This window comes from Procambarus clarkii, chromosome 19 (assembly GCF_040958095.1).
Source record: "Procambarus clarkii isolate CNS0578487 chromosome 19, FALCON_Pclarkii_2.0, whole genome shotgun sequence".
In the NCBI taxonomy this organism is placed as follows: domain Eukaryota; kingdom Metazoa; phylum Arthropoda; class Malacostraca; order Decapoda; family Cambaridae; genus Procambarus; species Procambarus clarkii.
The window spans coordinates 21,604,887-21,622,247 of NC_091168.1; the positions used below are offsets into that span (position 1 = coordinate 21,604,887).

Here is a 17,361-nt window from a genome sequence, read left to right on the forward strand (position 1 = left end):
TAGAGTAAGAGCCGATTTAATTGATTTGCATAGTAGTCATTCGGGTAACCGCTGTTTGTTGGTACTAGTGGACCATCTGTCCCGGTACACTACCTTGGTTGCGCTTCCTCGTAAGGACTCGCAGACCGTTGCAGACGCTTTCTTAAGTAGATTTGTCACTGTGTTTGGACCACCTAAAGTATTAGTATCTGACAGAGGTCAAGAGTTCGTTGGTAACACTTTTAAGGAAGTTTGTGAAATTTAAGAGACGACCACAGCCCTCACGACGGCTTACCATCCACAGGCAAACGGTATGACTGAACGAACCAATCGTACAATTAAGGATATGCTAGCAATTCTTGCAGAGAAAGATACTGCAACCTGAAACGAACAACTCCCCTATGTTCAACTGGCCTTAAACACTACCATACATCAGTCAATTAATACACAACCACTGCTGCTTTTCACGGGGCGCTCCTGTAATTTCCCATCAGGTCTGCATAATTATTAACACACACGAGGTTGTGTACGGTGAGGATTATCCTTCAGAAATCCTCTCTAAAATAAAAAATGCTTGGAGGATTGTAGCTGAGGAGTCTAAGACAGCACGGAACCGATATGCACAGAAGATATAAATATGCATTGTAAGAAAGTATAAAAAAATAAGAAATTTGACAGAAGCTTATACTGATCAACCATTAAAATATGCTTTACTCCTGAACACAGGTTAGAACTAAAGTAATATCTCAGTGTATCTACACCGATAACTAGAGTACACTGCACACTACACACATAGTGTACAGCCACCCTGTACACTGGAATACAGAGTGAATTCTTACACGAGTGGGTGTAAGGGTTGACAGTTGGGGAACGCGACAATAGCCCCAGAGTGTACGATAGTACGGGGTTGAGGGTGGGAGTGTTGGAGAGTGTTGTTGGCGAGGAGTGAGTGTTGGCGAGAGTGTTGGTGCGGGGCCGCCGCCTCCACACACCCACAGTACCCACACTGGTGAATGGAAGTCCAACAAGATGACGCTAGTGAGATATTTATCCCCGGACCAGCTTGTAGGCTTCGAAAACTATAAGGTAATGACATGCCTTCTCCCCCTCACCCCTCCCTTCCCTGCCCGGCCTCATGGGGGAGGGAGGCAGGCGGCCTGGGTCTTATTTCTTGAGAAGTTTTCCCCTTTTCTTGAGGTAGCCACAAGGAGAGCATCTCCCCTCGTGGAGTTATGAGGTCTGTTTGTTCATGAGGGCGACAGAGTGGTCTGTACTGATGCCAAACACGAGTGTGGTCTCGTGTCTGTGTTCCTTTCGCGCTCATAGTATCTTCCGATACAGTAATGTGGCATTCCAGGAACTAATTGTGGTGTGGCACTGTGGGACCTTGGTAACTGTGGTGTGGCACTGTAGGACCTTGGTAACTGGTGGTGTGGCACTGTAGGACCTTGGTAACTTGTGGTGTGGCACTGTAGGACCTTGGTAACTGTGGTGTGGCACTGTGGGACCTCGGTAACTGTGGTGTGGCACTGTAGGACCTTGGTAACTGTGGTGTGGCACTGTAGGACCTTGGTAACTGTGGTGTGGCACTGTAGGACCTTGGTAACTGTGGTGTGGCACTGTAGGACCTTGGTAACTGTGGTGTGGCACTGTAGGACCTCGGTAACTGTGGTGTGACTCTGTAGGACCTCGGTAACTGGTGTGTGTGTCACTGTGGGACCTCGGTAACTGTGGTGTGGCACTGTGGGACCTCGGTAACTGTGGTGTGGCACTGTGGGACCTCGGTAACTGTGGTGTGGCACTGTGGGACCTCGGTAACTGTGGTGTGTCACTGTGGGACCTCAGTAACTGGTGTGTGTGTCACTGTAGGACTTTGGTAACTGTGGTGTGGCACTGTAGGACCTCGGTAACTGTGGTGTGGCACTGTAGGACCTCGGTAACTGTGGTGTGGCACTGTGGGACCTCGGTAACTGTGGTGTGGCACTGTGGGACCTCGGTAACTGTGGTGTGGCACTGTGGGACCTCGGTAACTGTGGTGTGGCACTGTGGGACCTCGGTAACTGTGGTGTGGCACTGTGGGACCTCGGTAACTGTGGCGTGGCACTGTGGGACCTCGGTAACTGTGGCGTGGCACTGTGGGACCTCGGTAACTGTGGCGTGGCACTGTGGGACCTCGGTAACTGTGGCGTGGCACTGTGGGACCTCGGTAACTGTGGCGTGGCACTGTGGGACCTCGGTAACTGTGGCGTGGCACTGTGGGACCTCGGTAACTGTGGCGTGGCACTGTGGGACCTCGGTAACTGTGGCGTGGCACTGTGGGACCTCGGTAACTGTGGCGTGGCACTGTGGGACCTCTATTACTGTGGAGTGGCACTGTGGGACATCGGTAACTGTGGCGTGGCACTGTGGGACCTCGGTAACTGTTGTGTGGCACTGTGGGACCTCGGAAACTGTGGTGGGGCCCTCCGGGACCTCGGAAACTGTGGTGGGGCCCTCCGGGACCTCGGTAACTGTGGTGGGGCCCTCCGGGACCTCGGAAACTGTGGTGGGGCCCTCCGGGACCTCGGTAACTGTGGTGGGGCCCTCCGGGACCTCGGTAACTGTGGTGGGGCCCTCCGGGACCTCGGAAACTGTGGTGGGGCCCTCCGGGACCTCGGAAACTGTGGTGGGGCCCTCCGGGACCTCGGAAACTGTGGTGGGGCCCTCCGGGACCTCGGAAACTGTGGTGGGGCCCTCCGGGACCTCGGTAACTGTGGTGGGGCCCTCCGGGACCTCGGTAACTGTGGTGGGGCCCTCCGGGACCTCGGTAACTGTGGTGGGGCCCTCCGGGACCTCGGTAACTGTGGTGGGGCCCTCCGGGACCTCGGTAACTGTGGTGGGGCCCTCCGGGACCTCGGTAACTGTGGTGGGGCCCTCCGGGACCTCGGTAACTGTGGTGGGGCCCTCCGGGACCTCGGTAACTGTGGTGGGGCCCTCCGGGACCTCGGTAACTGTGGTGGGGCCCTCCGGGACCTCGGTAACTGTGGTGGGGCCCTCCGGGACCTCGGTAACTGTGGTGGGGCCCTCCGGGACCTCGGTAACTGTGGTGGGGCCCTCCGGGACCTCGGTAACTGTGGTGGGGCCCTCCGGGACCTCGGTAACTGTGGTGGGGCCCTCCGGGACCTCGGTAAACTGTGGTGGGGCCCTCCGGGACCTCGGAAACTGTGGTGGGGCCCTCCGGGACCTCGGAAACTGTGGTGGGGCCCTGCGGGACCTCGGAAACTGTGGTGGGGCCCTCCGGGACCTCGGAAACTGTGGTGGGGCCCTCCGGGACCTCGGAAACTGTGGTGGGGCCCTCCGGGACCTCGGAAACTGTGGTGGGGCCCTCCGGGACCTCGGAAACTGTGGTGGGGCCCTCCGGGACCTCGGAAACTGTGGTGGGGCCCTCCGGGACCTCGGAAACTGTGGTGGGGCCCTCCGGGACCTCGGTAACTGTGGTGGGGCCCTCCGGGACCTCGGAAACTGTGGTGGGGCCCTCCGGGACCTCGGAAACTGTGGTGGGGCCCTCCGGGACCTCGGAAACTGTGGTGGGGCCCTGCGGGACCTCGGAAACTGTGGTGGGGCCCTGCGGGACCTCGGAAACTGTGGTGGGGCCCTGCGGGACCTCGGAAACTGTGGTGGGGCCCTGCGGGACCTCGGAAACTGTGGTGGGGCCCTGCGGGACCTCGGAAACTGTGGTGGGGCCCTGCGGGACCTCGGAAACTGTGGTGGGGCCCTGCGGGACCTCGGAAACTGTGGTGGGGCCCTGCGGGACCTCGGAAACTGTGGTGGGGCCCTGCGGGACCTCGGAAACTGTGGTGGGGCCCTGCGGGACCTCGGAAACTGTGGTGGGGCCCTGCGGGACCTCGGAAACTGTGGTGGGGCCCTGCGGGACCTCGGAAACTGTGGTGGGGCCCTGCGGGACCTCGGAAACTGTGGTGGGGCCCTGCGGGACCTCGGAAACTGTGGTGGGGCCCTGCGGGACCTCGGAAACTGTGGTGGGGCCCTGCGGGACCTCGGAAACTGTGGTGGGGCCCTGCGGGACCTCGGAAACTGTGGTGGGGCCCTGCGGGACCTCGGAAACTGTGGTGGGGCCCTGCGGGACCTCGGAAACTGTGGTGGGGCCCTGCGGGACCTCGGAAACTGTGGTGGGGCCCTGCGGGACCTCGGAAACTGTGGTGGGGCCCTGCGGGACCTCGGAAACTGTGGTGGGGCCCTGCGGGACCTCGGAAACTGTGGTGGGGCCCTGCGGGACCTCGGAAACTGTGGTGGGGCCCTGCGGGACCTCGGAAACTGTGGTGGGGCCCTGCGGGACCTCGGAAACTGTGGTGGGGCCCTGCGGGACCTCGGAAACTGTGGTGGGGCCCAGCGGGACCTCGGAAACTGTGGTGGGGCCCTGCGGGACCTCGGAAACTGTGGTGGGGCCCTAACAATTTTCTGTACATTGTTATGGGAGAATCCTCATTTAAATAAATTCAATATCTACAACATTAAATTTTAATTGGTGCAGTTGACTGCTGTCTTGATCACTCATCAGTTGCCCCTAGCAACGACTGGGTTAAATAAATTCGATTTTGAGCTAACAAGCAGTGTATTGTATAAAATATTTGCTAATAATGAGTATGATAACATTTTCCATAATACAGTACACATAGGAAAAATTCATGACATTGTTATAATACCGTAATTACTGATGTACGATTTTTATTTTTGATGGCGCTCATCATCCAGGATGGGTTAGGTGGGATGGTAGCTGTGGACTAAAACTCTTACCTGGCTTATTAGTTACCACTTAAAATATTTTAGATCTCGAGATTAATTTAACAATATGTTACATTGCTGAAAATTCTTAAAGTAATCTTTGTAATATGCTGTCTTAAATTTAATATTTTGCTAAATAGGCTTATCTAAACCCCCCAATTTTTTTTTAAATATAACAATCATGATTGAGACAACGTCTACTTGAAGGTTGGGTCACTAGCATATTAAATAACACACTGGTGTGAAAAACACGATTGGTGTAAGATAAACCCAATAAAAAGTTGGATGTGACCAGCCTAGAAAGTATGTTTTAGGTATGAAACACAGTACAGTATATACTATAGAAAATATCCACATATTATTTAATAACAATTGTTGCAGTTTCCCCTAAACATCATGTACTATATACATTATCAAATTCTTCTCTTTACAGTACAGCGCACAAGACACAAGCCCCCTCAGCAATTATGTTATGCATCCATTTTGGAATGCTGTTGTAAAGGTAAGGCAATACTCTACTGTGCTGTGCACTATATTGATTTTTTGCCACCTTTGGGTGCCGACTGAAAAACAGTTGTCTGAAACTGTCACTTTAAATACGGTAGATTTATTTTATTCATCGGTACAGTATTTACTTGGGTACTACTTATTGTAATTATTGTAGTTGTATAGAGGCTACATACACCTCTCAAGAAACTCCCCTTAATGATCTACATTTGTCTTAATGCTTTGTTACTTGTGAACTTCTGTGTTTTGTTACACATGAGGGTACAGAAGCAGAGGACTTCAGATTATTGTTAGCAGGCTGATAGTTTTCCATCCTATGAATCCTTTTAGCCTTACTCTGGGACTATTAGTTTTCCCTGGAACATGATCTAAAGGGCATACACAAAAGTGGAAGAGTACAGTAACCATGATCCTAATGTGTCTTAGGCCTAAATAAGCAATTCTTGACCAATATATGCAGTCTTAAACCTAATTTAGTACATATTTGTTCTGTACTAGGCCTAAGAAAAGTCACGCTTGGTTTCTTCCTTCTTTCTTAGACCTTCAAGAAAATTAATAATATGAAACAAGAATTTTTGGGGGATCCATATTTTGTAGTTCCATCTGTAGTAATAATCGTTACTGTACAGTATTGTCATTTTTGGTTTAGAGGTTGGAATTTCCAGTGATAATTCACAAGGTTATTATTTTTTTTTTGCTTCTATAATCTTTGTTGTGCAAGCAGAACTTGACTGCTGCCTTGATATGTTATTGCTTAGTAAGGAAATAAGTGGTGCTCATCCTTAAGGTTGGGGCAATTTGTAGAACCTTGTTTTAATATAAAATGGAATAGTCCTAGTATTTTGCAACCATTTTAAAAGGCTCTACACTTGTTCTTTCAGGAGATAGTTATATAATTCTACTATATTCCTAGTTAGGCTACGCTGTTCTGAAAGGCCAGTTGAGCAAGTACAGTACACAATAAATTTGAAAACGTGTATCACACAGGAAAAAATCAAGATAGTCGAGTTGGAAAAGTCTATCATTAATGGGCATGATGTTAAGCTCATTTTACTTGGCTTCTTGCCTAATTCCTGGGTACCTATTTATTTGCAGGTGAACAAATGTATCGGGTGTATGATCTTTCTAAGTCAGCAACTAACATTTCTCAGGCAGCATCCCACAATAGTTGCTAACTTCTAGGTGTCTCTTTAATGCCAGGTGAACAGAGGCATCAGCTAGAAGGAAATGTGCCCATAGGTTTTTCTTGTGGCTGGAATGGGATCCAGGACATTTCGGTTGTGATATGACTTCATTCATCACTAAAGTGAGAGATTAGAGAATTGATGCATTTCTTGTCTGATCAGACCGGACCGTGGGGACGCTGATCCTCATACTCAACAGGTATACAGTACATGTATTTATGGTATATGTATTTACAGTACATGTATTTATACAGTACATGGTATATAGTACATGTATTTATGGGACGCTAAGCCCTGGAAGCACCTCAAGGTATGGTATACTTAGGGCCACATGGCCCTTTTGAATCATTAGTGGTTCATCTGTATGGGTGGTGAATTGGGTTTTAAATTGAAATACTGTACAGTATTTCACACCCAAGCTGAGCCACAGTTATGTAAGAATGTGTCATCATGTGCCACTTATACAAAGAAGTGTATCATTGTCATGTGTAAGTCCTTTACTGTGTCTTTATTTTCCCAGCGCTTATCCTTCGTGTGTGCTTAAAGCAAACGATTTAAGTATACAGTAATACTTACTGGTACTTCCCTTGAAGAATGTCCTAGTATGCCTTGAAGAACATAATCCTTTATCCATACTAGAATTTTTTTTTTAAATCTAGGTACTGTATGAGCTTGGTTATCTAAAACCCACTGAACCGAATATTTGGGTTAGCTAGCTTAAGTCGCATCTGGATGTTTTTGTGCCAAAATTTATCATATCTGGAGAGAGATCCAAATTTTCGGAGATGGTTGCATAAATTTTCAACAACTACACATTTCAATACTTAAAGTATCAAAGAAGAAGAAGAAGAATTATAACAAGGTAAACTGTAGTGTGTGTTTTAAATTATATTTTTGATTTATAGCATGTGTGGAAATTCAACTTTTGTGGTAACAAAATTGTGAATGTTAAATTTTGGTCTTTCCTGGTAAAAATTTCTGCTTGTCCGGTGAGGGGGTCCTTCCTATCTGGTCTGGATAAGTGAGCTTAGACTGCACAGTAAAGTACAGAGTGGGGGCATGAGTGTATGGGGGGGGGCATGAGTGTAGGGGGTGGTATGAGTGTCGAGGGGGGATGGCATGAGTGTCGGGGGGGGAGGGGGTGGCATGAGTGTCAGGGGGGGGGGTGGCATGAGTGTGGGAGGGTGACATGTGTGGGGGGGGGTGGCATGAGTGGGGGGTGGACAAGATGTAGGGGGGTGGCATATGTGGGTGGGGGTGGCATGAGTGGGGGGACAAGATGTAGGGGCGGGTGCTATGAGAGATGTAGGGGGGTGGCACGAGAGATGTGGGGGGGAGGGTGGCATGGGAGTGTGTTGGAGCATGAGATGTATGGGGGGCACAAGATGTAGGGGAAGGCATGAAAGAGTGTGAGGGGGATGAGAGTGGGTGGAGCATGGGTATATGTGGGGGGGCAAAAGATGTAAGGGGGGTTGATAGTAAGGGGGGAGGGGGGGATTGATAGTGTGAGTGGGGGTGCGAGAGTTGGGGGGTAAGAGTGAAGTGTGAGCCTCACCTGACCCACTTGCTATCTTATCATGTACTTTAGTTCATATTTATCTTGAAGATTAATTTACAGTTTTGTGGAGGACAAATGAATTGTAATTTCATGATCATCTTATTATCAGTGTTGTGTGGGTATGTTTTATAGTAATTTTTTTGTATCTGCTATCCCCCTTCCTCTTCCTCCCTTGCCTGATCTTTACATTTAATCTCTTTTTTTTTTTTGGCCATAATTTGCATTATCTTGCACTTCCTCGTTATTCATAATACACAATATTTTACTCTTGGGTCTGCACATCGTGTAGTTTCAATGGATTTAGTTTTAAGATTTATTTCTGAGCTGTTCTAGAGACTTGTTGCTACCTGAAACAAGGTTGTGAGTGTGTGTCATGGACATTATACCAGGATAGGCAGGGCAGGTTAACATCTTGCACCAGTTCTGTGCTGTTCTTTTTAGATGTCCCAGCTGGGTCCCAGCTGGAGTCAAGATGATGCAGGAGAATCTTCAATCTAACTCAGATAACCTCTAAGGCAGCATCTGGGATCCTCTCGGACGTCGGGGGGGGGGGGGGGAGTTTAGTCACAATAACGTGGCTAAAGTATGTTGACCAGACCACACACTAAAAGGTGAAGGGACGACAACGTTTTGGTTCGTCCTGGACCTTGACGGACCGAAACGTCGTCGTCCCTTCACCTTCTAGTGTGTGGTCTGGTCAACAACAAACCAAATGTTTTTCCTGGAGAAAGAGCTTCTCATATACACTCAAAGCTTTATTTTACCAACTTAAATCTTAATGTTTTGCCTTACTCATGATGATGATGGATTGGAGAATGTGTTAGTGATCATGGGCATTACAAAGGTTATGGGCAGGATATGTATTAGTTTTTCTCAACTTGGTACTTGGTCCATTTATTTAAGAATTTTTAGATTTAATGTCTGAATTAACAGCAATTATCTGGATATATATATCTCCAAGTAATTTTTACTGTTTCTCTGTTATAGATATGTCCACGTTGGATAGCTCCCAATGTTCTCACATTTGTGGGGTTCCTTTTTACTGTTGGAAACTTTGTTCTCCTGGCCATCTATGATTATAGTTACTATGCCTCCAGCACTGCACCTCCAGGTGATGAGTATCCACCCATTCCGAAGTGGGTGTGGCTAGTCTGTGCATTTGATCACTTCATGGCACACACGCTAGGTAAGTTTATTTCTCTTTATTAATTTATCCATTCTTGCTCTCTTGAGCAGGGGTTCTCAATCTGGGTTATGCATATCTCTTGTGGTCTCTAGTGTTTTATGTTCGATGGTGACTCTAGTGCATGTATATTCCAAGGTTGTTCTATTGACTAGAGTATCCTTGGAATATTATATGCATGCTAGAGCAAAGTTGGAACATTATCGAGGTCTCGAGGTTATCATTATCGAGGTTAGGGGCGCCTGACAGTTGGGTGGACAGCGCTTCGGATTCGTAGTCCAGAGATTCCGGGTTCGATCCCTGGTGGAGGCGGAGACAAATGGGCAAAATATTTCTTTCACCCAGATGCCCCTGTTACTCTGTTACCTAGCAGTAAATAGGTACCTGGGAGTTAGACAGCTGCTACAAGCTGCTTCCTGGGGGTGGAGGCCTGGCCGAGGACTGGGCCGCGGGGACACTAAAACCCCGAAATCATTTCAAGATAACCTCAAGATAACCCCCTTACATTTGCCCTGATTTTTTTTCCAGCTTGACTTTATAATTGAACATAGTTTTGGCATTTACGGCTGTGGCAGGTAGGAAGTTCCATGGGTATTTGCATGCTAGAGCAACCATGGGACCAGACAGAATTAGGGGTATGCAACTATACATTCCACAGTTTGAGAACCCCTGCCTTAAAGGGTTCTGTTCCTGTATGAATGGATATAGACATATGTTTGCTACAAGCTCTTAGAGCATGGCAGTGATGCAGTTGCATTGGAGCAAGGCATATTGCTATAAATACATCAAACAAGGTAGTACAGTATTGGAATTGTTTTGAACAATGCAGTTATATTTGCTCGGAGCAAGGCACAAAGTTGCAGTTTATTGGACAAAGGCACATTGGTGCAATTGCTTGGAGAAAGGCATATTGTTACAGTTGCTTGGATGAAGGTTCATTGTTGCATTCATATGGAGCTAGGAACATTTGTTGGAATTGCTAGGAGCAATCCACAGTGGTGCAGTTGCTTGGTGAAAAGCATAGTTGCTTCATGATAGTTGCTTTGATCGTTAGTCAAATTGTGTGTATTCTCAGAGATACTTTGGTGGGAGGCTTGAGATACCTCATATGGTCGTTGTAATGTAGCTGAACCATAATAGTGCTTTAAGATAAAAACATTTACATTCTTCAGCATTACAAACTGTTGGCGTCCTGTGTTTCAGATGGAATAGATGGTAAACAAGCTCGGAGGACTGGGACAAGTGGGCCATTAGGAGAGCTCTTTGACCACGGACTAGACTCTTGGACAACCTTTTTTATACCGGCGTGTGTCTGGTCTGTATTTGGACGAGTAGACTACAGTATTTCCCCGCTTAGGTTTTATTTTGTTTTATGGAATGTTATTACCTGTTTCTACACGTCTCACTGGGAAAAATATCTTACCAAGATTTTGTTCCTACCTTGGGGATATGATATATCACAAGTGGTAAGTACAGTAATACTGATCAGTTATTTTAGCTAAGGTGTGTATATTTATTTATATGTATATATATACAGTATATATATTTATATACTGTATTGAGACTAATATTTTTACTCAATTTTTTAAGGATGCTCTTCACTTCAATTAATGTAACTGTCCATTTTTTTTTCAGCTCATATTTTGTATTTATTTATCAACGGGAATTTGGGGGCAGCAGATCTGGAAGTTTCAGATTTTTCTGGGAATTTCATCAGGAGCCATGTTTGAATTCATGATGTATGCTGGATCTCTGGGCACTTCTCTCCCTATGTCCTTTTGGAATATTTACAAGTAAGTTATTGGGAGATATAATTAAGATTCATCTGAATGCAAAAATAAACCATTAACCTTTGTACCATACTTTGTAATATATAAGAAAATGTTTCATAAGATTAAACAAATGAAAAATCTAGGGGTATTAAATATATTATTAATTGAATTGTACTGTATATCTACAGCTTCTGTTCTCAAAGCCTTCATTGTAATAGCGAAAATATTGGCAGAAAAGCACTGTCTAGCGTCATTTATGGTTTACACAGTATCTGCTTGCTGCTTCAACAGGTTACCTTCACATTTATGACCTGCACTGTGCACCACAACCAGAGGTTGTTTTTAGGCCAATCATAAAATTTAAAACTCCCATGCATACAGGGGGCTCATATTTGCTTCCTTCGGCCTCGGATAGCCATCCCCCTATCTTAAAACAAAAAAATACCGCGTCCCTAACTTTTTTTCTAGGGCCCTGGTGAAAAGATGAGGACTGTGTGTGTGTCTGACACATCGCCGTGCAGTGTGGGCATACAAGGAGCCATTTAACTTTTAACAGAAGCAAATGAATGATTACCATACATATATTTATAGACAAAATTTGTGCTATGTGCAATTATAAGATTTAGGCTTGTATATTTTTGTATGAATAAATACATGGTGTGTGTGTACAGTTATTCGCGTACATATATCTAACCATACGTATATTTTCAAAGGTATACATAATTAACACCACCTTTGACAAACGATGCAACTTGTTAGAATAAAAACTAAATAAAGTGAGATAGTGAAAATAAATTGACAAAAGTTATTCCTATGCAGCACCTAACCTCATTTCTATAAAAAATCTTATTATTTATTTATTTATTTATTTTATTTATTATTATTTTCACCACAGGCTTGTCACATTTAAGAGATGCGCAGTGCAAGGGTTAACGTGACTTTGCTTAACCATTATACAGTGTGACGCAGATTTACTGTGATTTTTACCTCCTGTTATTATACCTGCAGACAGGCTCGTGCAATGTCATTGTTTACCAATTTAATCGACTGGGGAAGCACTTGGCTCGGAAGAGTTGGTTAATATTGTTAGGAAAGAGTTAAAGATAATGCAAACAATTTAATAACTTCAGTTTAAAAAGTAAATCATTAATTTATTCAAGTTAATGTAGTGTAAATCCTCTTGGTAATTTTTTTACCATGTGCTCGTTAGTATGATACTATTACTAAAGCTACTGAGGGCACTTCCCCCAAAAAAGTTTGCATGCTCAAATTTCAACCAGTTGGTATTTTAATGTTATTTGTTGCCTTAACTGATTTGCACTGATAATAAATATGTGTGTTTTTTAAATTGTAGTTTGCCAACAGTACTAATTATTTCCCTGGGGTGGACATCATAAATGTTTTCTTGTTTTTCATTTTATTTTCTCCCTCTTTCCCCCACATATCTCTTACCTGTTTTGTCATGTTGAGTTGAGCACTTCCTGATTGGCTTTTCTGCTAGTGTCAACATGCATGCATATAGGACAAAAATAAGCAACAAAATCATGAGACAAAACTCATTGGTTGATAACGATTCCAGACGATTTGTGCGCTTCTAAAATGTAATTTGGCAAGTGTTAATTTTGTTTATCCTTTATTTGATATTTGTGTTTAGTACAATCTTTTATTGTGATTGTGTGATATAAATGAAAGCTTCATGCTTTAACAAGAGTTTGGTGCAAAGGTTACTGGTAGTATAACAGCATTCCAATAAAATTTATAAGAAAAAAGGAAACTTCTGGCAAAATTGTTCTTAATTTCAAGTTGCAAGTACTTACTGCAATTGCTATGGAAAAGGGAAATGTGAATGCAATAACCCAAAGTAGTGATGGGTGGTGGGCTTTCCTTTGGATATACAGTATCTGCCTTTCCTATAGATTTCACTAACTACTATGGATCCCAGGATACAGTAGCTTAAAAAAAACATGAAAAAACAAAAAACAAACAGGACCTTGCTTCTCCTCTCTTGCTATAGAAATTCAAATGATGTAAATAAGTGATTAAAGGGAAAATTGGAAAAAATAATGGTATTGTTTGGAGCAGCTTTATCTGCTCTCCAGAATCATTCACCTTCTTGACTTTGAAGCTTATGGCACTGATGCTGTGTGGTGGCAGCACCATTGTTATTAGAGAATGCTGTTCATGGTGTATTCACTTTGTACATACAGTATACCAAGACTGGAATTATTGCCGAATATGGTTCATTGGTTAATTAATAATACTGTATCTGTAACTTGTTCAGTTCTTTATTCATATACTGAATTTATACCATATAATATACTTAATTTGTGAATTGTCAGATAATTTTGGTTATTTTAATGCCTTTATAATGTGTGAAGTCAGGGATATCTTAAGGTATGGGCGCACACCACACTTGCCCAGGAACACCTTATTCTCGGAGCCCCATGTGGAAATATTGTTCCAAGAGATTTCTTGGCGTTGTAATATGATTATGAACACCACTAATCAGAACACACCACTGTTATAATATGTAGTGAAATTTATTAGATACACTGGATATTTGATGTAACTTTAGGCCTTTTCCCACAATCTATAAAATTCATCTCTACACCTGACACAGCTTGAGGTGGTCACGCCAGCAGTGAATTGCTTCAGCAGATCGAGTCGGAGGCGAGAGGACCAAATGTCAAGGGAACTTTGGTGATAGAAATTAAGACTGAATAATCACATAGGCCTAAACAATTAAGAGTTAATGCTGCCTCCACCACGCCTTAAACTTTAATAATTAGGCTAATTAACTTGGCACTCGACTGGCACTCGACTAGCATTAACTTGGCGTCAACTAGCACTCAAGATAACCGGGGGGGAACTAGCCTTAGATAAACACAGTAGGTAGGTGAATGAAGCTTAATTTAGCCTTTACTTTTGATAATTACTGAATATTAATTAATTTTGGGTCAGTGTGCACACTATCGGCTTGATGGGGTTCTGAGAGTTCTTCTAGATTTAATTTTTCTATATAAAGGGATATAAAGGGGTGACTGCTGAGATGTTGCAAAGCATTGACTTTTTTGTAGAAAAAAGAAATGAATTTTTTTGAAATACAACAAATGTCAAAAAGGTTCGTTCGGTGTTCGGCAGGTAGGCTGCTCTGTTTCTTTAAAAAAAAAAATAAAAAAAAAATGAAAATTTTTGAAAAACAACAAATGTCAAAAAGGTTCGTTTGATGGTCGGCAGGTAGGCTGCTAGATGTTTCTGAAATAAAAAAAAAACGAAAAAAAAGTTGAAACAATTTGATAAACGGACAAATGTCATAAAGGTTCGTTCAGTGTTTATCGGATAGGCTGCTCCATTATTGAGACGTAAATGAAAAATACAAAACAAATGGAACACATTTGAAACAATGTGTTACGGCCCTCTCGGGTCGCAACTGGGTTCTTTCTCTGATGTTAGTAGAGTTTGGGTATCCGGCCCCAAGCTAGCAGTGGCTTTCAAGGGGTGTGCTCCGTAACGCAAGTAAATTAAAGGGGAAGGGAGACAAAGGCAAAAACTTAATAATATAATTATCACCGTCACCATAAATATAAATAAATGATCACACGGGGGGGGGGGGGGGGGGTATAAACACTAGAATATACAATGTGGTCTTCCTCTGAAGACGCGGAGTGTTCCACGGTGCTCAACGATGTTAAGCTCTTGGTCCTCTTGTGGCCTCACGATGAATCCTTCGATTCTCTTGAGTCTACCCTGGCCACAGGCCAGCCAAATCACAGTTCCACTGGGGGCACCGTCGTGGAGGCCGTCAACCACAAATCCAGCCTGTAGCTGGCAGGTTCCAATCAGCAACGCTGCGTAGGCCACTCCACGACCGATACTAGGGTTGCGAGCCCTAGTCAGGAGCCTCATGTGATCCCACAGATCACTCTCCTCACCACAACACCCCAGTGGTTAAGCGTCTCCACCAGTCAGCCCCGGGTACGACAATCCCTCAACTGCCATGTCACAGGCAGGCTAACACCACAGTGTTCATCCGGGGGGGGGGGGGTGACTCACAGCTGCTGCAGCAAACACGTGGAGACTCTTCGACTGCCTTGGGTAGACTGATCCACTGTCCGATTCAGCAGTCCCAGGTCGACTCTGTAATCACACACGTCATCAGTAATAGGGACACTCTAGGGCACCTCACTTACAGGCTTAGACACAAACGCCCACCTATCCACTCCATAGATGGCGTTGCTGTCTAAGCGTCACCTCACCAGAGGTCAGCAGCGGCTGTGTTATGAGCCGATTAGGACGGGAAACTAGCCCTTGTGGCCAGTATATCTAGTCCTCACTAGATGGCGTCGTCCATTTGGAGGGGGTTTCGGGAGCTGACCCACAGATGGCGTGGTCGTCACTGCTCCGTGCTCGGATGCTGGGCTCGTGTCCGTAACACAATGAAAGATTGCTATAATGGAGCAGCCTACCCGACAAACACTGAACGAACCTTTTTGACATTTGTTGTTTTTCAAACTTTGATTTTTTTTTTTCATTTTTAAATTTAAGAAACATAAAGCAGCCTAACTGCCGAACACTGAATAAACCTTTTGTTATAAGACAAATGAAAAAAAATATTGAACAAATTTGAAGAAAGAAAAATATCATAATGGTTTGTTCAGTATATGTAAGGTAGGCTGCTCCATTATTTAAAACATCTCGTATCATATTGATGTTTTACGGTGGTAGAACGGATTAATTTGATTTCCATTACTGTATTGTCAGTGGGGACATTCATTTTGTATGACGACCGTTTCACATGACGATCACGGCGCCAGAACAGATTAAAGACGTTATTCGAGGTTCCATTGTATTTATAATAGATCCTATTGAAGGTACTGTATAACGTATGTTTATGTGTACGTGTTTTGGGTGATATTACAAAAGAGTTTAGTGGTTTTTTATATTTAGTATAGTCTTTGTTACAACATTCTGTTTATTGGCAATGTAGTAAAGTGCCGTAGTAGTCGAGACGAACCTGGAGCAGGGCAGGGAGCTTGAGCGAGACTGTGGGTAGAGAGCTCGGAAGCAGGTGAGTGTAAAGCGTGGCGCTCTGAATACAGGCGGGGTCAAAGAGCTCGAATGCGGGACGAGTATGGAAACTCAATGCGGCTGGAATCTGGCTGTCTGCTCTGTGTCGAGGCTGCAGCATCTTGAGAAACGAGAAACTACTCGTCGACTGTTACGTTGTTGCTGGTGTACATCAATGGTGCTGAACATCTAAAGAATTGAGTGTGAGTTAGACTGAGACAATGATTCGTTGAAGAGGGCTTGTATTACAAGCTTTTCCTCAGCCAGGCCAAACGGACCAGCATCTGGTTGGTTACCCATTGCCTGGCCTGATTGATCCTGTACCCTTGGGAAGAGATTAATTGTAAATAGTTGTACATTTGAGAATTGTAATTGATAGACCAAGAATTAGTGTAGGACTTGTAGGAATGTGGAACACTTGGCGATGGGTTATTCAGAATTAAGACCCGTCTCGTTATGTCATGAACCTAATGGAAATATAGAGCAAGGACATTACTTCCTAATGTAGTTGCTACAAAGGCATCAGTTTTCCCACTAGAGCAGATCATCAAAGAAAATATCTTAGCTAGCATGACAAGTTCTGTGACTTGTACTGTACTTTGTATCTAGCTTATTGGTACAACTTATCTAACTTTATTATCTAGCTTACTGCTTTCAGCAACTGGTAAGTATTAGGTATTCCCAGGAGGGACTAGATTAAGCTTTTTTTCCAGTGGGTAATTAATGGATTTTGTTCTTTTAATTTGTTGGGGAAACTGATACACTTCTGTGTTGTACATTGAGAGCATTTCTATTTGGTGCAAATTGACCACTCTGCTACATACACAAATTTATACTATGGTACAGTACAGAACCATGTTTCATTGCTGAAGTATGGTACATTGGTCAATTCTGGTATTATCTGGAAAGCGGTGCAATTATTTTGTTAATGTGTGTTTAAAATGGAGATGTACATACATTGTATGTAACCATAATACTGTATTTCCAAATTTCGTTTTATTCTGCAAGCTTAGGTCATAAGCTCATGTCAAATGAGTTTATGACATGATATAAAATTTTAATTAACTTAGGGCTAGTGCTAACAATGTGTTTCTTTAGGTCATACAGAGACAAAACAGGAAAGATGCTTGGTGTGTGGGAGTCTATTCGACCCCTGTTCACGCCTATTATATTCTTCGCCATCTCCACTGCCTGGGTGTATTGGTCATCGAAAGACATTGTCAACAAGGATCCCAGACTGTTTCTCTTCATGGTCGGCACAATTTTTGCCAATATAAATGTAAGAATGATACCTTTTTTTTTTTTATTTTAGTCTTGTATGAAGAAATGTCA

General features: G+C 44.3%; 1 protein-coding gene across 4 annotated transcripts in view; it reads left to right on the top strand.

Annotated features, from left to right (window-relative positions):
* LOC123757529 (ethanolaminephosphotransferase 1) overlaps positions 1–17,361 on the top strand; it is a 28,729-nt gene that overhangs the window by 321 nt on the left and 11,047 nt on the right. The window contains exons 1-6 of one of the 4 annotated variants that reach the window (XM_069327123.1): positions 162–290; positions 5,192–5,260; positions 8,995–9,193; positions 10,394–10,656; positions 10,826–10,983; positions 17,128–17,308. In XM_069327123.1, the coding sequence (XP_069183224.1) occupies positions 5,231–5,260; positions 8,995–9,193; positions 10,394–10,656; positions 10,826–10,983; positions 17,128–17,308 (831 nt within the window). In that variant the 5' untranslated portion in view covers positions 162–290; positions 5,192–5,230. Of the gene's footprint in view, positions 1–161; positions 291–855; positions 1,066–1,179; positions 1,217–5,191; positions 5,261–8,994; positions 9,194–10,393; positions 10,657–10,825; positions 10,984–17,127; positions 17,309–17,361 lie in introns of those variants that run through there. The other 3 variants (XM_045741250.2, XM_069327122.1, XM_045741251.2) reach the window with 3 other exon arrangements.